The sequence below is a fragment of the Gordionus sp. m RMFG-2023 genome, chromosome 2 (assembly GCF_954871325.1).
Source record: "Gordionus sp. m RMFG-2023 chromosome 2, tfGorSpeb1-WG-v2, whole genome shotgun sequence".
Classification (NCBI taxonomy): domain Eukaryota; kingdom Metazoa; phylum Nematomorpha; class Gordioida; order Chordodea; family Parachordodidae; genus Gordionus; species Gordionus sp. m RMFG-2023.
Genome location: NC_088776.1, coordinates 6156212 through 6181241, shown reverse-complemented (window position 1 = coordinate 6181241; position 25030 = coordinate 6156212). Strand labels below are relative to the sequence as shown.

General features: G+C 26.0%; 1 protein-coding gene across 1 annotated transcript; it reads left to right on the top strand.

Moving 5' to 3' along the window:
* The first annotated feature begins 760 nt into the window (after nucleotides 1–760).
* Nucleotides 761–3110, top strand: LOC135925069 (tubulin beta chain). The gene is made up of 10 exons (XM_065460225.1): nucleotides 761–911; nucleotides 1029–1098; nucleotides 1142–1250; nucleotides 1312–1422; nucleotides 1466–1581; nucleotides 1623–1751; nucleotides 1796–1957; nucleotides 2002–2476; nucleotides 2633–2751; nucleotides 2815–3110. The coding sequence occupies exons 2-10, from the start codon at nucleotides 1042–1044 to the stop codon at nucleotides 2878–2880; spliced, it is 1344 nt and encodes a 447-aa protein (XP_065316297.1). The 5' UTR covers nucleotides 761–911; nucleotides 1029–1041; the 3' UTR covers nucleotides 2881–3110.
* The last annotated feature ends 21920 nt before the right edge of the window (nucleotides 3111–25030 follow it).

The following is a 25030-nucleotide window of genomic DNA, read 5'->3' as shown; positions in this document are numbered from 1 at the left end:
AAGCTTAAATAAAAATGGTTCTATTAAAATCGATTTAAAAAAAATAGTCGTCAAAGTAATTGTTTATGCAGAAAAGTATTATATTAAGAGAAACGGGGTAGCATACAAATCGATTAAACCATACGGAAAATATAATATGTCTGTAATAAAAACTAAATACAATGAGATTGATAGATAATTATATTTGTTAAATTTTTATTAATATATTTTGATAGAACACAAGTAGTGTTGTTAAAATACCCGATTTGGGTCGATTTTTAAGACCCGATTAAGATTTTAGCCATCGAGATTCGACAAATACAGGTCCATTCCTGCCAGCTATGAGCAAAATATTTAGATTTGATTATTTTATGATTATAATCTTAATTGGGCCGTTTTTTAAAATCGATCCCAATCGAACTTTTTACCCAATAATCCATTATAATTCATCATGTAGAAAATATTTTAATATCTATTTTCTTTCATAGATAAAGTTATTTATCAAATATTTTACTTACATATTCTAATTTTGTATTTTATAAATATAACACATATAATATAAAATATTTGAATTTTATTTACTACATTATCAATTATTTTAGTAATAATTATTTAACCATATTTGATTATCTTTAATTAAACTATTATTATTAAATTTTTACTCCTTTATATATTTTAATGTTATTCTTGTATATTTTAAACAGGTTTATACTTAATCTATTATGTTTTTATATTATTTAAAACATTAATTTAGTTTATGTAAAAATAATACAAATAACCAATCAGATAAAAATTTTCTATTCGTTAATTTTTTTTAATTCCACTTGATATCAATCCGCTAAATTGATTTTTAGATAAACCGTTGCAAAATTTATCAAATTTATATCATAAATATAAATTAATTTATTTATCATCTTAAATCTTGAAAAAAGGTAATTACATTCATCATATTAAATTTGATTTATAATTTTTATATCACATTATTTTGAAACTTTATAAAATCGATTTTGCAACTTCCGTTTATAAAAATTATTCGAAATATATAACAGATAATATTTTAAAATGAGAGAAATTGTTCATATACAAGCTGGGCAATGCGGAAATCAAATAGGGGCCAAAGTATATATATATTGTAGAAATTATTTTCAAATATAATATTTAGTTTTGGGAAGTTATATCTGACGAACATGGTATAGATCCAACCGGTCAATATGTGGGTGATTCACCATTACAATTGGAAAGAATTAATGTATATTATAACGAAGCTGCAGGTAAATATTAAAATAATGACTAACTATCGCGTTATTTAAAATTCATATATTAATTTTCTAGCCCAGAAATATGTTCCAAGAGCTGTGTTGGTTGATTTAGAACCAGGAACTATGGATTCAGTTAGATCTGGACCATTTGGTAGAATATTTAGACCTGATAACTTTGTTTTCGGTACATTTTTTAAAGCTTAAATTCACCTATATATGTATTTTAGGATCATCTGGAGCTGGAAATAATTGGGCTAAGGGTCATTATACTGAAGGTGCAGAACTTGTTGATCAAGTATTAGATGTTGTTAGGAAAGAGGCTGAGAATTGTGATTGCCTACAAGTTTAATCAATTGAAAATTATATATAATATATATATTTCAGGGATTTCAACTTACTCATTCATTAGGTGGTGGTACAGGATCTGGAATGGGAACCTTATTAATATCAAAGATCAGGGAAGAATATCCAGATAGAATTATGAATACATTCAGTGTTGTCCCATCACCAAAAGTAAATAATATTTTTATTTATTAGATCTGACATTTAATTTTAAGGTATCTGATACTGTTGTGGAACCATACAATGCTACCCTTTCAGTGCATCAATTGGTTGAAAACACTGATGAAACTTTCTGCATTGATAATGAAGCTCTCTATGATATTTGCTTTAGAACCCTCAAATTGACTACACCTACTTATGGAGATCTTAATCATTTAGTTTGAAATAAATATTTAAAAAATTAATAGTATTCCTTTTATAGGTATCGGCTACTATGTCAGGTGTGACCACTTGTCTACGCTTCCCTGGACAACTTAATGCAGATCTAAGAAAATTAGCTGTAAATATGGTTCCATTTCCACGTCTCCATTTCTTCATGCCTGGATTTGCCCCTCTTACATCCCGTGGCAGTCAACAATACAGAGCTTTAACTGTTCCAGAACTTACTCAACAAATGTTTGATGCTAAGAATATGATGGCAGCCTGTGATCCTAGACATGGTAGATATTTAACTGTAGCTGCTATGTTCAGAGGACGCATGTCAATGAAGGAAGTTGATGAACAGATGCTTAATATACAAAACAAAAATTCTAGCTACTTTGTTGAATGGATACCAAATAATGTCAAAACTGCAGTTTGTGATATTCCTCCTAGAGGTCTAAAAATGGCTGCTACATTTGTGGGTAATAGCACTGCCATTCAAGAACTATTTAAACGCATTTCAGAACAATTTACTGGTACATATATATCTTTTAATTCAACACAAATTATATTTATAAATGATGACACATAGTTCAACAGATTTAAACAATGAAATAAAAATCATCTGAATATATAAATTATTTACCTTATATAATATAAAATAATTGATTAACCTATTTTAACAAATTTAGCTATGTTCAGAAGAAAAGCTTTCTTGCATTGGTACACAGGGGAAGGTATGGATGAAATGGAATTTACTGAAGCTGAATCTAATATGAATGACTTAGTTGCAGAATACCAACAATACCAAGTATAATTAATATCAAAATATGTTTGATTTAAAAAAAAATAATTCCTCTTTTCTCTAAATTAGGATGCCACAATAGAAGAGGATGCTGAAGAAGAAGAAGAGGAGGAGGATGAAGTTGAACAAGCCTAAATAATTTGCCAATGCATGCATATCTCAAATTACTCATTTGCTACTAATATATACATTTTTCTGAACTTTATAGCCTTAACTCAATATATTTTATTATTGTATTTATGAACATATTTTGTATTGTAGTTATTTTTTACAGTCTAAAATATCTTTTAAAGACCAACTTTATTTTAAATGATTGTATTGTAAACAATGTAAAATTTTAATAAAGATTTTTTATACAAATAAAATATGTGTATATGCCTTAAGAAAATACGAAATATTATAAAGGCTAGACAAAAAAAAATTTAACAGGCTGGACAATTCGTGAATAAACAATCAGGCCAAACTTTGAAAATAAGAATTTATAGAGGTTGAATATTTCAATATGGCCGACAGGGAATGAGTAAGTGCGCCAATTGAATAATTAGTGTTAAACGACTCGATTTTTAAAAACGGCTAACTCAATATTTTATCTAGAATAATATTAGGCAAGTCTGAAGATTTTGCTCATAGATGGCACAAAAGTTTAGACATCAATTAGCGAAATCTTGAGGATTTAGCAATATTTTTCTAGCTAAAATTTTGAGTTAACCGTTTTTAATAATCGGCTCAAAACGAGCCTTTTAACAACACTACGAATAATACTATTAACATTATGAGCTTTTAATTTAGAGAAATGTCTAACTACATTAAGTCTATTAAAAGAGGTATTACTTATTTTATAGAAACTTAGCCTGCATTTTATATAATTTTATGGCAAGCTTGAGTATCTTAAACTTTGATGAAATAAATAAATCCACAAAGAAAGTTATTTTTGATATAATTTACTTAAAAAGGAACAATACCGATATCAAAAATATATTTATAAAACGGTTGTTATAGAAATAAGATAACCATAATCGAAGAGATATAAGCGCCTTAATTGACATTAGGAAAAAAATTTAAATAATATGATGACCAGAAAATTATTACAAAAAAATTTAATGGGCCATGCTAGACTTTTAAAGTTTTAATGGGTTTGGTTTTGCTTTTCGCTAAATTTTACCGGGCTGGTAAATTCCTGGCTTCAATACGCCAGACATACCAGACCAAACTTTGCAGATCTCTGGTACAAATCAAATAATTCCTTATCCACATGAATACCAAAAATATTTCCAAAAAAAAAATAGATTAAGATTTTTAAATAATTTATTAGAGCTGGAAATAAAGTTTTAAAGAAAATTAATTTTGCACTAGATTCTGACCTCATTTCAAAACTTATTTTTATTAATAATTATTACATTTTTATAATTAGGCCTCAAGCAAACTATCAATTTAAAGATGAGTTATTTAAATTGCAGTCATTCATTGAGCTTGATAAAAATTTGGTCTCGATTTTATGAGTTTCAGTAAAAAATATAACATGAAACTATTTTTATCGAGGAAAATAAAAATTAATTGGCTTATTTTTTATTTAATTAGGTTTTAACACCAAGGTAAGGAGGGATACCTTAACCTTCAAAAAGGACTAAAAACGGGTAAAATATCAAATTGTTAAAAAAAGAAGAAAACGCTGGGAAAATAAAATAGAGGCTCGGACATAAGACCTCTCAAAAATTTAATAAAATGATTATACATTTATTTAAATAAATTTTATATTTTGCATTCTATTTTCTATTCCATATTTTAATCATGTTATTTATTTTTTAAGTATTTTCTAATTCAATTTAAATGTGAAATTTATTTTTATTATTTCTAAAATAAACTTTAAAATCAATCTTCTATTGAATACAAACTTTGTATAAAAGTTATAACAAAACATTAGATTTATATAATTTTATTGATTATTTTATTTAGCGCGGTATGGTGGCTATTAAAAGAAAATTTTGTACTCGAAAAAAAAATCAATAAGACTAGACTGTTCTTAAAAAAAGTTAAAATTCTTGTCACCCCTTTAAAAAAAACCAAACTCTTTTTAATCCAATAAATTTAAATATTTTAATATAAATTTAGGGCTAAATGAAATGTATATAAAACGCCAAACGTCCGCCTGGATCCGTTAGAGCCCTCTAAGCATCCCGTTCTATGCATAGCGTCTTTAGCATGATCCGTTTTTCAAAAAAAAGAGACATAAAATAATTGGTTTTAAACTCGAATGCGAAAATTGAAAAGAACAATAATTTTAATTTATACAGATATTTTATAGTTTAGTTGATGAAATATAACATTGTATTTATATTATGAGTTTAAACAATTGTATTATCTATTAAAAAAAAATTTCGATGCGGAATAATTTAGGACGGGAACGCGTCTAACCTAATTTCTCAGCTGATTTCCTGTTCAAATAGTGTTCAAGAGAAACGAATGATTAAATATATTAAAGATAAACATTAGACGGCATAATAGATATATAAGAAAGAAAAAGAAATATTATTCATTACCTAAAATAAAAGGTAATAAAATTTCAGACATATAACTATATAATAAGCAACCACGTTCTTATCATTAACTAAATTACCATAATAATCATAAAACCGTTTAAAATTTATTATTATAAAAATTAATTATTTATTCTTAAATTTTAAGAATTAACGAGAGCCTTTCTTTTGCGAATCTCATTTTAAAATTTTAAATACACCAGACAAATCGAAGTTTTATAATTAGCTCTTTGTGCCGGATTCTTATTTTATAAATAGGTCTGATCCGAAAGAAGATGAAAATTTATATTTTTGAAAATAATATCTTTTAAAATTATAAAGAAAACAATAAATATAATGTTTCATTTTATGATATCAGACGTGACTCAGAGTTTTCAAATCTGGACTTAGGGACTGATATCTTTAGGCGTTATGGATAGGTTATGGCGTATAGTTTTTTTGAGAAATTTTTATATGGGATGCTTTTTCCGAAGTAATTTTATTGGAAAATCATTTCCCACCCGATCTTTCCTATTTAATTTCGCCAAATATCTCCATTATTTGGAATGGCGTTGGTTCAACTAATATTGAATGCATATACATACTTAGATATTTTTATCGTGTCATAATGTTCTAAAAATATTAGTCAAAAAAAATGATATATAAAATGCAGAAATTTCAGATTATACTTTAAAAAAAATTGTCTGGTAATTTGCCTTATTTAAGAAATATTTCGGATAATGCCCGGCCAGAAAAATATTTTTCACAAAATTGGTCCACTTGGCCAAAATTATTATTTTTGCCTGAGTATGAGAACTCCCTCTAAAGATTTTTTATGCCAGAACCTTGCAAAACTCGCATGTGTTCTTGTGTTAGGCACATCGTAAATTGAAATGTTAATTTTTTTTCTCCAAAATTTCAAACTAAAATTTATTTCAATTTGGCAAAAAAAAATTATATAAATAAACGTTAAATTGTTTTTGTAATGGATTGATCATAATATCTGTAGACAGATTATATATATTTTCACATTACATTATTATATTAAATAAAATATTAAATAATATATAATTAATATACAATAAATTTTTTTAAACCATGACCTTATGTAAAGTTATATAACAACCACAAAAAAAAAATACAAAATGCTTTTAAAACTTCTTTCTTTTCATTTCTTTTCATGATAGAAAGAAATTAATTTTTTTAAAACATGGTCGAGCTCGAGTGCGTGTTATTCAACTCGATTATTTTCATATTTACAAGGATGAATAATTGTCACAAATATTTTTCCAAATTGAAATCGTAAACAATATGTGGTGGCGTGATGTATTATTATTATATAAAAATATAAACATGGTGACAATTCAATTTGTAAAATCATTTACTATTCCCTTTCTACCTTTCTCCCCTCGTTCGAAATATATCGCGCTCTATATGTACGACAGGCTTTAAGGCTTGCACGATTTAAAAAAAAATGTTTTACAACCGAATTTTTTCTAAATAATACTAAGGAAACTTGGAAATTTTTAATGGGAGTGGAGCAGAGATTTCTCGTTGCCTTTTACAAATATATTTATCCCCTGAAAAAAGTTCTTTAAATATTGTAAAAAAATAATGACAAAAATTTTCCCAAAATTTCTTTTCGTATTTTTTTTTATATAATGAGGTTGGTGTTTCAAAAAAAAGTCACTATTAGTATAGCTTAGAATTTGAGTCTGGACTAAGCAACCAACTTCTTGGATAAGATTAGAATTATGGTCAAAGAGCCGCCAAAATGATAACAATTTTTTTTTTTTTCATTTCTGAAGAACTTATGTCCGAGGGATTTATGATTGAGAATTCTTTTGATTACGCAAAATAAAATATTTTAGGAAAAACATTATTGGGTTCCTAAAAGGAACAATTGTTAAATTTTAAAAATATTGATTTGTAGATTCTATCTAAGGAATAGTAATTCCCTAGGTTCAAGTGTTTGCGATTTAATTTTGTGAACTACATTTTTTAAAAAAAGCTAAATGTTATAGGAGCGCGAACTTTCCAATGGTAGACGTTTCTATTGATGAGAATATGAAATTGCGGAGGCTTTTGTGTTTTCTTATTTTCTAAGTCCCTGCTTGAGTCAGGTTGCTATTAATATTAGTGGAGAAGGATGGGACACATATAATCCTAAATAAGGGATTTGTCCATAGCCCCAGGGGATAATGGTCTGTTGAGAGGTTGCAGAGTTCTGGAATATTAGTATGCGCTCTTTTTTTAATAGGAGACTTAATAATTAATTTGTTTATTATGCTAATGATATTATTACCTATGTTTTTTTTTGTTATATATTTGTATTGTATAGTGTTATAGATTGATTTTCAAATTTTGGGTATCAAAAATTTGAATCAAAAATTATTTATTTTTTTTAGAAAGGGGGGGGGGGAGGTAAGTAATTGAAATTTAGTCATAAAAGATATTTAACTAAGGAAGAATAAATATTATTTTATTTTTTATATATAAATTTATAAAATAGGACGATTGGAAAAACATGCTCCATATCTTTAGATTCCGCGTATATTAAACTATGCTTTACACAGTCCCTCTAGAACCCCTTCCCAAAAAGCAAGTGGCGCTAAGTGCCCTTCGTCTCCTTCACTGACTTTATTTGCGGACTAATAAAGTAACTCCTTCTTGAGATACCTCCATAAAATTTTATACACAATAGCATGCCCCCCCCCCGTGCGTGTAATACATCCATATTTTACAAGAGGTCTACGTTACCCGACCTGAAGATAATAAACGGGTTATAATTTCGCGAATTTTATTTAAAAAAAGCTTATAATTAGGTAAATTTGTCCTCTTTTTATTTCTTCAAAAAAGATTATTACGGACCGGGCCCGTAAATATTTTATAAAAATTTTTTCAACCTCTACTTTTACGTATTTTGTAATTATTCTCATATATAGTGTTGTTAAAACGCCCAATTCGGGTCTATTTAAAAAAAACGATCAGATTAAGATTATAACCAAAATAACATTATGCAAGCCTAAAGATTTTACGCATAGCTGGCAGAAATGCTTACGTCTAATTGCCAAATTTCGATGCTTACATAATATTATTTTAGCTAAAATCTTAAACGGGCCGTTTTGAAAAAACGACTCAAATCGAGATTTTTAACAACAATACTAATTTGTAAAAATAAACTATCATTTAATATCATAATTTCAATAAATATTTTAGTAGGTAGCCATATATTTATGCTTTCGGGAATTTTTATGTTTACCAAAATATCGGGAAAAATTTTGTTACAATAAGCATGAGGCAAACTTAACTTTCCTTATAGGATAATAGCCAAAAAATTATTGGGCCCCGGCCCACCTAAAATCTCCTCCCGGCCCTTCTTCATCCATAGGGTCTTATACTACAAACTAGTGTAAAACAGCTAACTCAATATTTTATTAGGCAAAATATTATGCAAGCCTTATGATTTTGCTCATAGGTAGGACAAAGGGTTGAACATCTATTAACGAAATCTCGAGGCTTAGATGATATTTTTCTGGCTGAAATAATGAGTTAGCCGTTTTTAAAAATCGGCTCAATTCGAGCCGTTTAACAACACTACTACAAACTAACTAGAATTAAAAGTAATATATTATTAATTTCCTGTTTTTCCCAAATTCCATTTTTTTCCGAGAATTTTTTAAAAAATCTTACCGGGAGTAAAAATAATAATGATCCCTATCTATCTCAATTAATAGATTGTATGTAGTAATTCCAAAGTGAGGAAGGAGGGAGGGGGGAGGGTTTATATAGGAGGCTCCGAGCTCTCTAAGAATCTTTAGAAAATTATGGCAAAAATTTATTTTTTTAAATGATAATATTTTTAAAAATTATTGTATAACCTTAAAATTACCTACAAAAAAAAATTTAAAAACTTACCTAATATTGATAAACAGCTCGATTTGAGCCGATATATAAAAATGGCTAACTCAATTATTTTGTCTAGAAAAAATATAACGCAAGCCTGGAGATTTTACTCGTAGGTGGCCAAAAGGTTTCGACCCCTATTACCGAAATTTTAAGCTATAGGCAATATTTTAATAGCTATTGAAATAGCAGATACTTTGCCAAATTAATTGAAAACTAATTAAGAAAATATGCCAAAATTTCTTAATATATACCTAATAAAAAAAAAACTGCTCCAAAATGCAGTTAATAAATAATATTGCCCAGTATTGTCAATAATATTTAATGGTATCTCATCATAAAAATATAATGTATACGACTTATGCTTACAAAAAGGTTAGCGACTTTCCTTGATCAGATAAGTGTTGTTAAACGGCGCACGGTTAACCCAATAATTTAGCCATATATTACGCGGACTTTGAGATTTTGCTCAGAGATGGAAGAAAGGTTTGGACATCTATTAACAAAATCCCGAGACCTGCATATCATTTTTTGGCTAAAATATTTGTAAAAATTGAGCCGTTGAAGTTGAACAACACCAATCAAATATAATTTAGTTTGAGAGTTAAAAGTACAATTTTTACATTATATATATTTTTTTTAAAAAAAATATACTTTCTACCATTTATTGAACTATTATTATCATTATGTTATAGCTTCCCTTATATAAATTATTTGAAAGTTTAATGATGAATAATCAGTTGTTGCAATTATGATCTTATATTACATATTTTTAATAATAAAGTTTTTCCCATTATTTTTCTTTTTATTGGTATCTTCTTCAACAAATTAATTAACTTATAAAAATCCGTTATCAGTAAAAAAAAAATTTATATTTTAATTTTAAATTTAATATTGAATTATTGGACCCTAAATTTTAATAGTGCCTTAGATTGGTTAGGACAGATGTAAACAAACAAATGCAATTAGAACTGGAAAGGAGTTTATCTGGCACAATAGCACATAATTTTATAATGAATTGTGAGATGATGGGGGGGGGTGCCTATGATTTATTAGACTCATACCCATACCTCATTAGAAAAGAGATGAGGGTAGATTTTATATCTCGTTTTCCTGTGCCACGTTTTCTCAATTCCGCAGCGTTTCTCACGTTTTCTGAGCCAATTAAAAATAACAGGCTTCTTGTCACAATTTATTTTTTTTTTAAATTTTGATTAGAAAATAATATATCTTTTTAAATGATTGTTTTTGGAAATTTGAATAATATCCGTATATTATTATAAAAATTTTATTTCTCCAGGATTAAGAATTTGTAATTATTTGAAGTTTAAGAAGGAAAGAAAAGAAGAAAGTATAAATGTACACAACTATTTATAAAATTTGCTTTGTGAATTTACTGATAATCCTGAAATTTTTTAACGACAGGTCAAAATTTTATCTTCTTTAATATCTTAATATTTCTAACATTTAAACCATCTTGCTAAATTTCTAAATCGGAGTGTATATTCGCTATCAATTGAAAAATATTATGTCAAAGAGATGTTATGGCTGTGATAATGATTAAAGTTATATGTGACTATTAATATTTTAATAAATTAAATTTACAATTCTCAGAATCTGATAAATCTTTACATTCTTTAATAACCTATAGGTCATGTGTAATATTTACATCCCTCGTTTTAGTTATAATATAAATATTTCGAAACCGACCCGAAATAAAAATTATTTGTCCGCCCGGCTCGAATTTATTTTATCAAAAGATTAATTATATTTTTTTAATTATAAAAAAAAATATTCTGCAAATAAAATATATTAGCGCTTTCTTGTAAGAATTTTAAAAAATATCAATTTATTTGAATTCAAAAATTTAAATCCTACCCAGTCTGAATTTTATTAAAAAAATATAAAGCTCAACCCAACACAACACAACCCGAACCGAAATTATTTTTTAATAACCCGACCCGAAACCCGTTCGGGCCAAACCGGGCTCGAGCCGGGTCGTAATTTGCAGATCTCTAATTTCAAATTATGTTAATATATATACCTGGAATGGAAAACATATCTAAACTTTGTTTAAAAATTTATTTTTATTTTTTAATTACTTAACATATTTTAAATCGTCCATTTAGAATTGGAGTGCTTCACTTAAAATTAAAAAAAATTTTTTGAGTTAGAAGTGGATAATAACTTATTTTTTCCCGATTTATATAAAAATAAAAACTAGATTAAAAAATATTTATTTTTACCGAAGTTATTTCTCTGCCAATTTTGCGTTATTTGAATATAACGATGTAATTATGCTTCATGTGCATTGCATGGCCTACCCTATATTATCTTATATTTCCCTCTTTTTCTTAAATTTAATGGTAAAATATTTCTATTCTTTCCCCAAATTATTTTAACATCAAAGTATTTTTTTATTATTTTGTAATATTGTTAACGTAGTCTTCATGTGTAATACTTAAATAACGATATAAATATTGAAATTGAATTTGTATGTAAAATTTAACAATTTTTACTTGCTCATTAAATAACGACATGAAAACTGAATTTGAATAGAAATTAATTTATAAAATTTATCACAAATTTTTATTGATCTATGTTACCTACCACTCCTAATATAGGATTGTAATTTATTTGTCGAAGCTAGTGGGAGAGACTTAATACAAATAAGGAACCTAGTATTAAATAAAATTAATATATAAATATTTAATAATTTCGGTTAATAATCTTACGAATGTTACAATCCCTTATATGAATTGTAATTAACTTGTCGAAGGTTGTAGTAGAGACCGTAACAACTCAAATTTCTTCAATTTAAAATAACTTTCTCAATACAAAAAAACTACGTACTGATTTTATTTAAAATTTTTCCATTTATATACATCTTTTTAATATGCAAAAATTACCAGTATAATGATTCATAAAAAAAATAATGAAAATTACAAGTATTCATAAACATAATTAAAATTACCAGTCTATAAAAAAAATAATTTCCTTGACTACATATTCAAATTAATATTTAACCCTCGTCGATTTATAATAAAAATTCATAAAAATTACAAATATTAAAATTACAAGTATGTAGGGGAGACCGGGGTTATATTGTCCATAAAAAATTGAGAGGCTGTGAAAAGGAGGATAAATAATTTCTCGAAATAATTTTGATGTTATTTTATTCTTTATATAATTATCTACGGTAGAAATTAATATCTAATAAAAAAATATTATACATTTTTTAAATTTAAATTTAAAAAAAATGAAAATTTTTGAGTCATGAAAAAGAGACGGGGAACGTATTATCCTTTTGTGGGGCATGTTTTAGACTATCATTTTCTAAGCATTTTATTCATTTTTTTCATACAAAAATCATAACAAACATATAATATTAACATACAACACATTTATTACATATAAAAAATGGATTAAAATCACAACATGATCCATGTGCCCATAAATGACAATTACGGCATTGGAACCAATCTTCATTATGGTGGTGAGTTTGATAGTTTTTGTGGCACACTAAACAAAATCATTTTTTGCCAGCATTCATATTTAAACTTTTTTTACTTTTTTTATTATTGGTTTGATTTTTTTTTCCAGATTATTAGCCCTAGATCTTATTTTTTTGTAAGGTGAAGAGGTTAAAATGGCTGAAGTCATTTGATTACGTGTTGTTTTTTTAAATATTGTTGGATGGGGACTAAATTTCTGGAGCAAAATCTTTTTCCAAGTGAGAAGATGATGGAACAGGACTATCACTGAGAGATGGTTGCGAAATAATTTCAGATAAATTTAAATTCTCATCAGGATCGTTATTATTATTATAATATAAAGGATTAGAATTTTCGTAATTAAAAATTAAAGGATTTAGGGGCCATATACCTGAGGATTCAAAACCCATTTGGATATTTGAAGCTGAGGTGGCTTTTGGAAGGACATCCTTTACTACTCCAGGTATGTCATATATAATAAAACTTTTCCCTGGATGCATTCTCATCCAAGCATCCAAGGCACTGTTGTAATATTTTTTTAGAGGTCCAAAAACAGTTCTATCCAATGGTTGGAGTTTGTGAGTGCAATGGGGAGGGAGAGTCAATAGAACTATACCACTGTCAGAGCACAGCTCAATGACTTCAATAGATTGGTGAGATTTATGATTATCATATATAAGCAAAACTTTTTTATCTTGACTGGGCTTAGTGTATTTTATAAAATGATTTAAAAAATATATAAAACCTTCAGCCAGTATCCATCCAGAACCATTGGACACGCCAATGCATCCTACAGGGCCATCTCTTAAATAATGATCATAAAATTTTTTCCTGGGATATATAAACATAGGTGGAATAGAATTTCCTAGAGCATTGACAGCAATTGCCAAGGTCATAAGTGTACCACGTTCTGATGTAGTAATTGCCCCAACCTGTTTTGCCTTTCCTTGCAATAACTTTATTAGGCCGTTGAATCCTATGAAAATATTAAAGATTTGCTATCATATATATTTTAATTTACCAGTTTCATCATATTATATATATCACATGGTAGAAAGTTATTTTCCCTTGTGACAGTCAAATTATTAAAAAATAAATCAACCATTTATTGAAATTGGTAGCCCTGGCTATACTTGAAGCCTCTGGTGTTCTCAAAGAAATAGCTGGATTTCTTTTAATAAATGCTCCAAACCAGTCTTCACCAGCTGATTGAGTTATTTCCCAAGATTTTGGTACTTGTAAACTATACACACTTAAATAAATATCATTCTAATGTATAAGTTAAATTCTTACTTTAAAGTATTTTAAAATTAATAAAGATGTTTCATTAACATATAATGTAAATAATTTAAAAATTTTTTCTCAAGTTTATTATTATTTAACTAAAGAAATACCATGGCATACAACAATCTACTTGTTGATAAATTAAATAAAGATTACACAAAATTAAGTTTGAAATGAGGTAATTGTATGAAAAATTTTGTCACAATTTTTTTTAATCTATACTCATAATATAAATTAGAGATTACATAAAATTAATATTCAAGTATTTGTATGTAAAATTTATCAAAATTCTATCTTTATTTAATATTATTGGAAAAATATTTTTTTACTAGCTTTTAACAACTCAAATTATATTTTTCATTTTTAAAATTTAACAAATATATATCCATAAGAGGGCGTTAAATATATAAATATGAAAATCTTCTTAGGAAACCAGAATAATTATTGCTTTTTTTAATATTTGGATGTATACATGTAAAAACCCAAAAATTTTAAAAAAAATATAGGTTTCTGTGATTAATTTATGAATAGGTTTAGAATCGAAAAATAATAGAAAACTTGTAAGGGACATATTGCTGGCGTTATTTATCAAAATCTCTTCATTTTTGGTTAATATACGTGTTAAGCATTATCCTAAAAAATATTTTAAAAATATCATGATTTGACCAAGTGCCGAGCACAAAACCGACCACTTATTAAATATTCGATCAATCAAATTTGATAGTAATATTAATTGAAAAATGTTCATTTTTGGTTTAATTATCTAATATGAATATATGTAAAACATTATCCTAAAAAATATTTAAAAAATATCATGATTTTTGACTTATAACCGATTTGAAACCGGCCCAATGGCTAAATACTGCATTGCTGGCGTTATCCATCAAAAATTCTTAATTTTTGGCTAATACGTGTACATTTAGGTGTTAAGCATTATCCTGATTGGAAATATCATGATTTGACCAAATGCCGAGCTCAAAACCGGCCACTTACTAAATATTCGATTTACCAGATTTATTAGTAATATTAATTGAAAAATGATTTTGGGGTTATATATCTATAAATACGTGTAAAACATTATCCCAAAAAATATTTAAAAAATATCGTGATTTGACCGATAACCGAATTGAAACAGAAAAACTGGATTGTTGGCGCTTATCCACGGAAAATTTGTTACTTTTGGTTTATACGTGTACATTAATGTGTTAAACATTATCCTAAAAAATATTTTAAAATATTATGATTTGACCGAATGCCCAGCTCAAAACCTACCACTTACTAAATATTCTATCAAATTTGATAGTAATATTAATTGAAAAGTTCATTTTTGATTTATTCAACGAAAGGTTAACCTAACCGAAGGCAAGAATACGGTCAGATCGGATGAACTCTTGGCCAAAGAGATACGCTCCCTGACCCCGAGGAACTTGCCTTACCTCCCCCGCAATAACGTACACTTTAATACTTTATAGCCTTTGGCAATAATACATTTTATACCAATCATAAATTGATAATTAGTACACATATTTTTGTTAATTAAACACCTATATTAGGGGGTAATAGACCGCCAACCCCAAATACTTAATTTTTTACAGCGCTGAAAACCCCTCTATATGATTGATGACTTCCCTTGTCTTAGGGTCGGAAATCTATTAGGGGTACTCTCCTCGGATGAGCAGAAATAAAGTTCCATGCATATAAATAGGCAAGCACAAGGTTATATTTTAACTTTTTATCTAATTTGGATTAATAACCTTTTATCAGTCAAATCATGATATTTTAAAATATTTTTTGGGACAATGCTTTACACGTATTTATAGATAAATAAAACAAAAATGAACATTTTTAAATTAATATTACTATCAAATTTGATCAATCGAATATTTAATAAGTGGTCGGTTTTGTGTTCGGCATTTGGTCAAATCATAGTATTTTCAAAATATTTTTTAGGATAATACTTAACATGCTAATACACAAGTATAAACCAAAAATGAAGATATTTGGATAAATAACGCCAGCAATATGTGCCTTACAAGTTTTCTATTATTTTTCGATTCTAAACCTATTCATTAATTAAATGTCAAATAAACATATATTTTTAAATTTTTTTTTAGGTTTTCCAGTATTTACACCTAAATATAAAAAAAGCGCCTTCCAATAATTATTTTGGTTTCTTAAGAAGATATTTTCATATTTATGTATTTAAACGCCCTCTTATGGATATATATTAAATTTTTATCAAAAGTTTTTATTAATTTACTTTTTATAAAACAATTCATTATATATGTGAAAGTGAAAATAATTTATTTATTGTCTCTTTATCAATTTTTTTTTTTTTACAATATCTTTATTTTATAAATATTTTTATACTTTATGTATCCAATCTGATATAATAATTAGAATTCAATGAATATAATGTTTTATAATTCTCTTTAATTTAGTTTGATCATAATCATTTCCATATAGTATAACAATTCCAGTATCTATTGTTGTATGCAAATACCAAATAGATATTTAGATGAGCCATTATTATTTTTGTGGTATTCAAATTTAGATAGATGAACTTTTATTAATTTAGTTGGGTTGTATGAAAATAAATAAATTTGAAAATGTCTATGAATATGAATACTTTTGGGCATGACTAAAGAACGAATTGCTATAAACTACGAATTGCCAGGTAAATTGGGAATTGCCATGACTAAACTACGAATTGCGTAAATTAATCTTAAATTTAGATAAAAAAATCATGGAAAATTGGGTGACTAAACTACGAATTGCCGTATATAATGTTATAAATAGAATAAACTACGAATTGCCGTATTTTATGTAAAATTAAAATGACTAAACTGCGAATTGCCGTATTTAATGATATATTAAGATTAGTAAACTACGAATTGCCGTATATAATGATTAAAAAAAATGAATAAACTACGAATATAATGTTAAATTAAAATGACTAAACTGCGAATTGCCATAATTTATGTTAAATTAAAATGACTAAACTACGAATTGCGGTTGTTAATGTTAAATTATAATTAGTAAACTACGAATTGCCATATTTAATGTTAAATTATAATGAAGAAACTACGAATTGCGGTAATTAATGTTTAAAAATTACTAAACTACGAATTGCGGGTGTTATTGTTTAATTATAATGAATAAACATCGAATTGCGGTTGTTAATGATATATTATAATGACTAATCTACGAATTGCTGTATAAAATGTTAAATTAAATTTTCTAAACAATGACTAAACTGCGAATTGCCGTATTTAATGTTTAATTATAATGACTAAACTACGAATTGCCAAATTTAATATTAAATTAAATTTCTTTATCATGTTAAATTAAAATGACTAAACTGCGAATTGCCGTATATAATGTTAAATTAAAATGACTAAAGTACGAATTGCCGTATTTTATGTAAAATTAAAATGACTAAACTGCGAATTGCGGCATTTAATGTTAAAAAAAATGACTAAACTGCGAATTGCCGTATTTAATGATAAATTAAAATTAGTAAACTACGGCCGTATATAATGATTAAATAAAATGAATAAACTCGAGCTGAATGGTTGCACTCGAATTGCCGTATATAAGGTAAGATTAAAATGACTAAACTACGAATTGCCATATTTAATGTTAAATTATAATGAAGAAACTACGAATTGCGGTAATTAATGTTAAATTAAAATTACTAAACTACGAATTGCGGGTGTTATTGTTTAATTATAATGACTAAACATCGAATTGCGGTTGTTAATGTTATATTATAATGACTAAACTACGAATTGCTGTATAAAATGTTAAATTATATTTTCTAAACAATGACTAAACTGCGAATTGCCGTATTTAATGTTTTATTATAATGACTAAACTACGAATTGTTAAATTTAATGTTAAATTAAATTTTCTAAACAGCTTATCATGTTAAATTAAAATGACTAAACTGCGAATTGCCGTATATAATGTTAAATTAAAATGACTAAACTACGAATTGCCGTATATGATGTTAAATTAAAATGACTAAACTGCGAATTGCCGTATTTTATGTTAAATTAAAATGACTAAACTACGAAGGTTGTTAATGTTAAATTATAATTAGTAAACTACGAATTGCCATATTTAATGATTAAATTAAAATGAATAAACTACGAATTGCCGTATATAAGGTAAGATTAAAATGACTAAACTACGAATTGCCATATTTAATGTTAAATTATAATGAATAAACTACGAATTGCGGTAATTAATGTTAAATTAAAATTACTAAACTACGAATTGTGGGTGTTATTGTTTAATTATAATGACTAAACATCGAATTGCGGTTGTTAATGTTATATTATAATGACTAAACTACGAATTGCTGTATAAAATGTTAAATTAAATTTTCTAAACAATGACTAAACTGCGAATTGCCGTATTTAATGTTTAATTATAATGACTAAACTACGAATTGCCAAATTTAATGTTAAATTAAAATTTCTAAACAGTTTATCATGTTAGATTAAAATGACTAAACTGCGAATTGCCGTATTTAATGTTTAAAATGACTAAACTACGAATTGCCGTAATTAATGTTAAATTAAATTTTCTAAACAGTATATGATGTTAAATTAAAATGACTAAACTGCGAATTGCCGTATTTTATGTTAAGTAAAAATGACTAAACTACGAATTGCGGTTGTTAATATTAAATTATAATCAGTAAACTACGAATTGTTATATTTAATGTTAAATTAAAATGACTAAACTACGAATTGCGGTATTTACTGTTAAAATAAAATGACAAAACTGCGAATTGCCGTATTTAATGATAAATTAAAATTAGTAAACTACGGCCGTATATAATGATTAAATAAAATGAAATAACTACGAATTGCTGTATATAAGGTAAAATTAACATGACTAAACTACGAATTGCCGTATATGATGTTAAATTAAAATGACTAAACTGCGAATTGCCGTATTTTATGTTAAATTAAAATCACTAAACTACGAATTGCCGTATTTTATATTAAATTAAAATGACTAAACTACGAATTGCGGTTGTTAATGTTAAATTATAATCAGTAAACTACGAATTGCCATATTTAATGTTAAATTAAAATCACTAAACTACCAATTGCCGTATATGAGGTAAAATTAAATTGACTAAACTACGAATTGCCATATTTAATGTTAAATTATAATCAATAAACTACGAATTGCGGTAATTAATGTTAAATTAAAATTACTAAACTACGAATTGCGGGTGTTAATGTTTAATTATAATGACTAAGCATCGAATTGCGGTTGTTAATGTTATATTATAATGACTAAACTACGAATTGCCGTATAAAATGTTAAATTAAATTTTCTAAACAATGACTAAACTGCGAATTGCCGTATTTAATGTTTAAATATAATGACTAAACTACGAATTGCGGTTGTTAATGTTAAATTATAATGAGTAAACTACGAATTGCCAAATTTAATGTTAAATTAAATTTTCTAAACAGTATATGATGTTAAATTAAAATGACTAAATTACGAATTGCCGTAATTAATGTTAAATTAAATTTTCTATACAGTATATGATGTTAAATTAAAATGACTAAACTGCGAATTGCCGTATATAATGTTAAATTAAAATGACTAAACTACGAATTGACGTAATTAATGTTAAATTAAATTTTCTAAAGTGTATATGATGCTAAATTAAAATGACTAAACTGCGAATTGCCATATTTAATGTTAAATTAAAATGACTAAACTACGAATTGCGGTTGTTAATGTTAAATTAAATTGTCTAAACAGTATATGATGTTAAAATAAAATGACTTTACAACGTATTGCTGTTATATTAAAATGATTAAACTACGAATTGCCGTAATTAATGTTAAATTGTCTAAACAGTATATGATGTTAATTTAAAATGACTAAACTGCGAATTGTCATATTTAATGTTAAATTAAAATGAGTAAACTACGAATTGCGGTTGTTAATGTTAAATTAAATTAAGTAAACTAAGAATTGCCGTATAATGTTAAATTAAATTGTCTAAACAGTATATGATGTTAATTTTAAATGACTAAACTGCGAATTGCCGTATATGATGTTAAATTAAAATGACTAAACTGCGAGTTGCCGTATTAAATGTTTAATTATATTGACTAAACTACGAATTGCGGTTGTTAATGTTATATTATAATGAGTAAACTACGAATTGCCGTATTTAATGTTAAATTAAATTGTCTAAACAGTATATGATGTTAAAATAAAATGACTAAACTGCGAATTGCCGTTATATAATGTTAAATTATAATGACTAATCTACGAATTGCGGTTGTTAATGTTAAATTATAATGACTAAACTACAAAATATATATTTGGAAAATAACATAATTATTGACCAATTATATTTTAAATATATATATATTTATTATAAATAATTAATTTAATTCATAAATTTACAAAAAATACATTCATTAATTTCCAAAAAATTACAAAACTAATATAGTGAAATATTTCATAAGTTGTTTTGATCATCATGCTGGGAACCTCTTTAACTCCATACGATTTTTTGATAACAGGCTTTTATGAATGCATTTTATAAAATATATATTTTGTGTCATAATTTTAAAATGAAAATGAGTTATACCATAAATCCTTTTGTCTTATTCGAAGCTCGGGTAACTAGATCCGAATTACGCTTAGATTCATATATCAATTTCCTCTAAATTTTTTTAGCGATCATTCTAATAACATATTAAAATGTCATATTTTCTCCTAAGAAAATATTAGTGGGTAGTATGCCATGGCTAAAGAATCTCAATATTTCTAAATTTCTTAATTCGCCTGTTATTTATCTTGTACACTATGTGTATTTAAATATAAATTAATATCTATAAACCTGAAAAATTATCTCAAATTATTAAAATATTATATTACAAATATATTTTGCATTTAACATTAATTATATAGAGATAACAGAAATGTTAAAATAAATTTAATTCCATAGGCGGGTGGGTCATATTATTAAGGTAAAATTTTCTTATTTTCCATCATTTGAAGATTTCTTATGCATAAAAATCATATATTATTCATATTTATATCAAAGATTTACTTCATGATTCAAAAGCATTGTCAGATCCACAAGTACACATATTTCCTTTACCTCTACACTCCCAAAAAACATAGTGTAAAACATTTCACTTGTCTATGACAAAATATTTTTATGAGCGTATAATATGCTCTTTTCAACCTTAAACGAATAATTTGGAGGTAGGAAATATAAGTTTTAATAAAACTCGAATCTAACATCTGACATATAGAAATTATTATATAAACTTCCACCTATTTTTGTGTGAATACTCATTTCTTCAAAACTTTCCATAATTTTCGGAATAAAAAGAAATAATTTTTTAATTTTAAGTTAAGAAGTGTAAGAAAATAATATTATCAATTTATTTCTTTCTCTTCACTGAATACAAATAATATATTTTTATCCCATAGATGCCGGATTATATTAATAAATGGATGGATGTCGATTGCAGAACATAGGCCGGCAGGTGAAGTTTATCGCTAAAATAAGAAATGAGTATTCTCACAAAAACAGGTGGAAGTTTATATAATAATTCCTAAATGTCAGATGTTAGAATCCAGGTTATATTAAAGCTTATATTTCCTTCCTCCAAATTATTCGTTTAAGGTTGAAAAGAGCATATTATACGCTCATAAAAATATTTTGTCATATACAAGTGAAATGTTTTACACTATGTTTTTTGGGAGTGTAGAGTTCAAGGATAATTGTGTACTTGTTGAGGATCTGAAATAAAGCTTTTGAGATTATCTTGAAGTAAATCTTTGACATAAATAGTATCTCAATTATACAATAATTATTTTACCTATCGCGCCAAGGAATATATATACGGATAAAATTGATTTTATAGATATGGATACAGATATACTTTTGGAAATTTTATATGGAGCAAAAAAGTATAGGCTGAAAGACAATCTCAAAATGTGTCGAAGAAATGAATAAAGAAGCAAATGATCCATTTCGGGCTTTGAAATTATATTTAGCATCAGCAATTTCTTCAGAAAGAAATATCCAAAATTGTTTCAAGGTATATGTTAGCATGAAATATATCTGATGATAATATCAATTTTTAGTATCTTAAACTAAGTGAAAGGTATATATTTAATTCAACTAAATTCCTAAACCTATAAATATAATACAGAAATTTATCACATTTTTTAATGATAGAAAACACAGCCCAAAACAAAATATTTTCCAATTTCTTATAAAATGGGCGAAAAATGAATGTATTAAATGCCAAATTCCTGATAAAACAAGCAATAAAGTTTATAAATTATCTAAGAACAAATTCGATCTTATTTCAGAATATATTTTATACTTCAATGGCTTAGATATTACACAATTAGTTCGTAAACGCAAACTTTTTCATGATTCCGAAATAGATATTTTAATTAAAAGATTAGATTATTACAGTTCTATAAATTGTTATGAAACCTAAAGGAGTCAAATTTTGAATTCGATCAGTCCATTCCTCAAATTTATATAATTGGAATCGAGTTATTATCAATTAATTGTTTAGTTACTATAACAGTAAAATGTGACATGACTACTATTTACAAATATAATAAGGAAATTTGCGAGCTTAAAGAATATATACCCGAAATTGGCATTTATATGCCATGCGTTTATACTATCAAGTTAAATGACGAATATATTTTGAAAATTAGAATGAAATGGGAGTCAAATAAAATAGTTACAACGGTTAGGAGGTATGCAATATTTCTACTATATTGTATTTATAAAATTAGTTATTTTAAACCATTAATAATATATTGGCGTGTAAAAATTCTTGATTATTTGATTTTTATTTTCAATTTTAATAAAATATTTGCAATCATAATCAATTATTATTGAATTCTGATCTTCCTAGTAGTTGTAGAACAACACGTGTAGTCTTTCGAAAAAAGAAAATATATTTTAAAAAAATACTAAACTAAACTGACTACAATTATTAAAGCCAAGTTTGAAATGGTATTATCCTCAAAGATTTTTGATCTCTGAAGATTTTTTTGAGAATGCTTAAACAGATATTTTCTATATAAAAAATAAATCATCAATTTTAACTTCAACGGCGTTTGCTACTCTAATTCTTTCATAATTGGAGCGCGTTTTTTTTAAATAATGTATTCCAGCATGTTTAAAATACCTATCTTACAAATTGTAGATAATTTTTGAGTCATTTAATATTCGTATAAAAAAATCTATGGAAAGACTAATATAAATTATATTAATTAGTTCTTGGCAAAATTGTCTGACATTCGTAAGGTAGGTTATTCCAAACATGATGGAATACATTTCCGACCAGAAATCACTTAGTTTATGACATGGTGTAGTAAAAAATATAATATCTATGCTTGTATACTTTTTTTTACTAAAATATTGGGTAGGCCGTTTTTAAAAATCTTCCCAAAAATATTTCAATATTTATAATTGATTATTCAGGAATTTTTCAGGCAGTCCCGAAATCTAAATCTATTGATTATGATTATAATAAATAGTGGTTTAGATTGTTAGTTATAAATATTGGTTTTTTAAAAAAGGAGTGATAATAATCAAGAAACAAAAAAAATTTAATTTTAAAATTTGAAACGAGTTTATAAATTTAAGATAATTTATCTCAAATGATTAAAATATTTTATTTGTGAAATATACTTTGCATTTAACATTTAATCAATCACTGAGCTATTAATATTTTTAGAATTAATATAAAAATATTAATATTAAACATCATGATGTAATTTGATTAAAAAGTATTGGATCTAATAAATTGTTTTTTGCGATGTTCTTCTGAATTAAAATTTTTATGTAGCATAGATAGGACACTGCCAGATAAAGTCTTTTGTATAAAAATTTTGAATCTAAACCTTTACGATTTTTGGTTAAGAATGGGGGTTTTTCTTTTGAACAATATACAGCTGAAAACCATTGCTAGGAATATATGTATTTTTAAACGCAAGTTGAAACGTTAAATGTGTGAGCACTTTAAGGATCATCTACTTATATTAAAAAATGATAATTATAAATATAAAAAATCTGTCATATAAGTTATAGTGACCAAGGCAAATAAAGTTTACATCTAATCTGTAACCAATTATATTGCTCGTTGTTGTAACCCTTTTTTGGGATTGTAATATTTTATTTTAGAAATTAGGCACGATTATCATTTATTTAAATAAAATATATTACTATTCTCCTGAAAACTTCTGTTTATTATTACAAAATAATATCAAATAAGTTTTGGAGGTCTATAAATAACTTTTTAAAATAATTAAAAACATTTCACTAGCGGATCATATAATAAATATTTTTAAAAATAATTATTAACTATATATTATAATTCAAAACAAAATAGAAATACATCAGAAATTATAAATATAATCATTTTATGATTATTCGTTATAGGCTAGCGCACTTTCTTAGATCATTACCTCCACTCTCCTTAATTAATATTTCATAAATTAACCACGATTAACTGGAAATCTCCACCAAATTTATCTTTATAAATCTCCTAATAACAGATTTAAATAGATGTCTCTATTATATTGCAAGAAAGATAATAAACTCAAATAAATTAATGGATAATCAATGCCATGCAGTTGATAAATAAGTGGATAATTAATTACTCCAATAAAATTAGGTAAATGGATTATTGAATATCCAACTGAATCGAAAATGAATAAATAAACAAAAACAAAATATATTATGATGATGAATATTGCCAGTTAAATATGTGGATAACGAACTGCAACCACCTACGTTATCACCTGACGAGCAGCTTTCCGCTTAATATATCTTTATAATTGTCCAAATAGCGCAAGCCTCCAAATAAAATATATCCCAAGTATAATACAAGATATTGGATATATTAAGATAAATTGGTAAAAAATGATGTGTATTTGATAAATATAATATATAACGAATATCTCTCGTAAAAATAAATAAATTATTAAAACCGAAGTAATAGATAAATATATGGATATTAAATGTTTCCTCCTATAATTAAT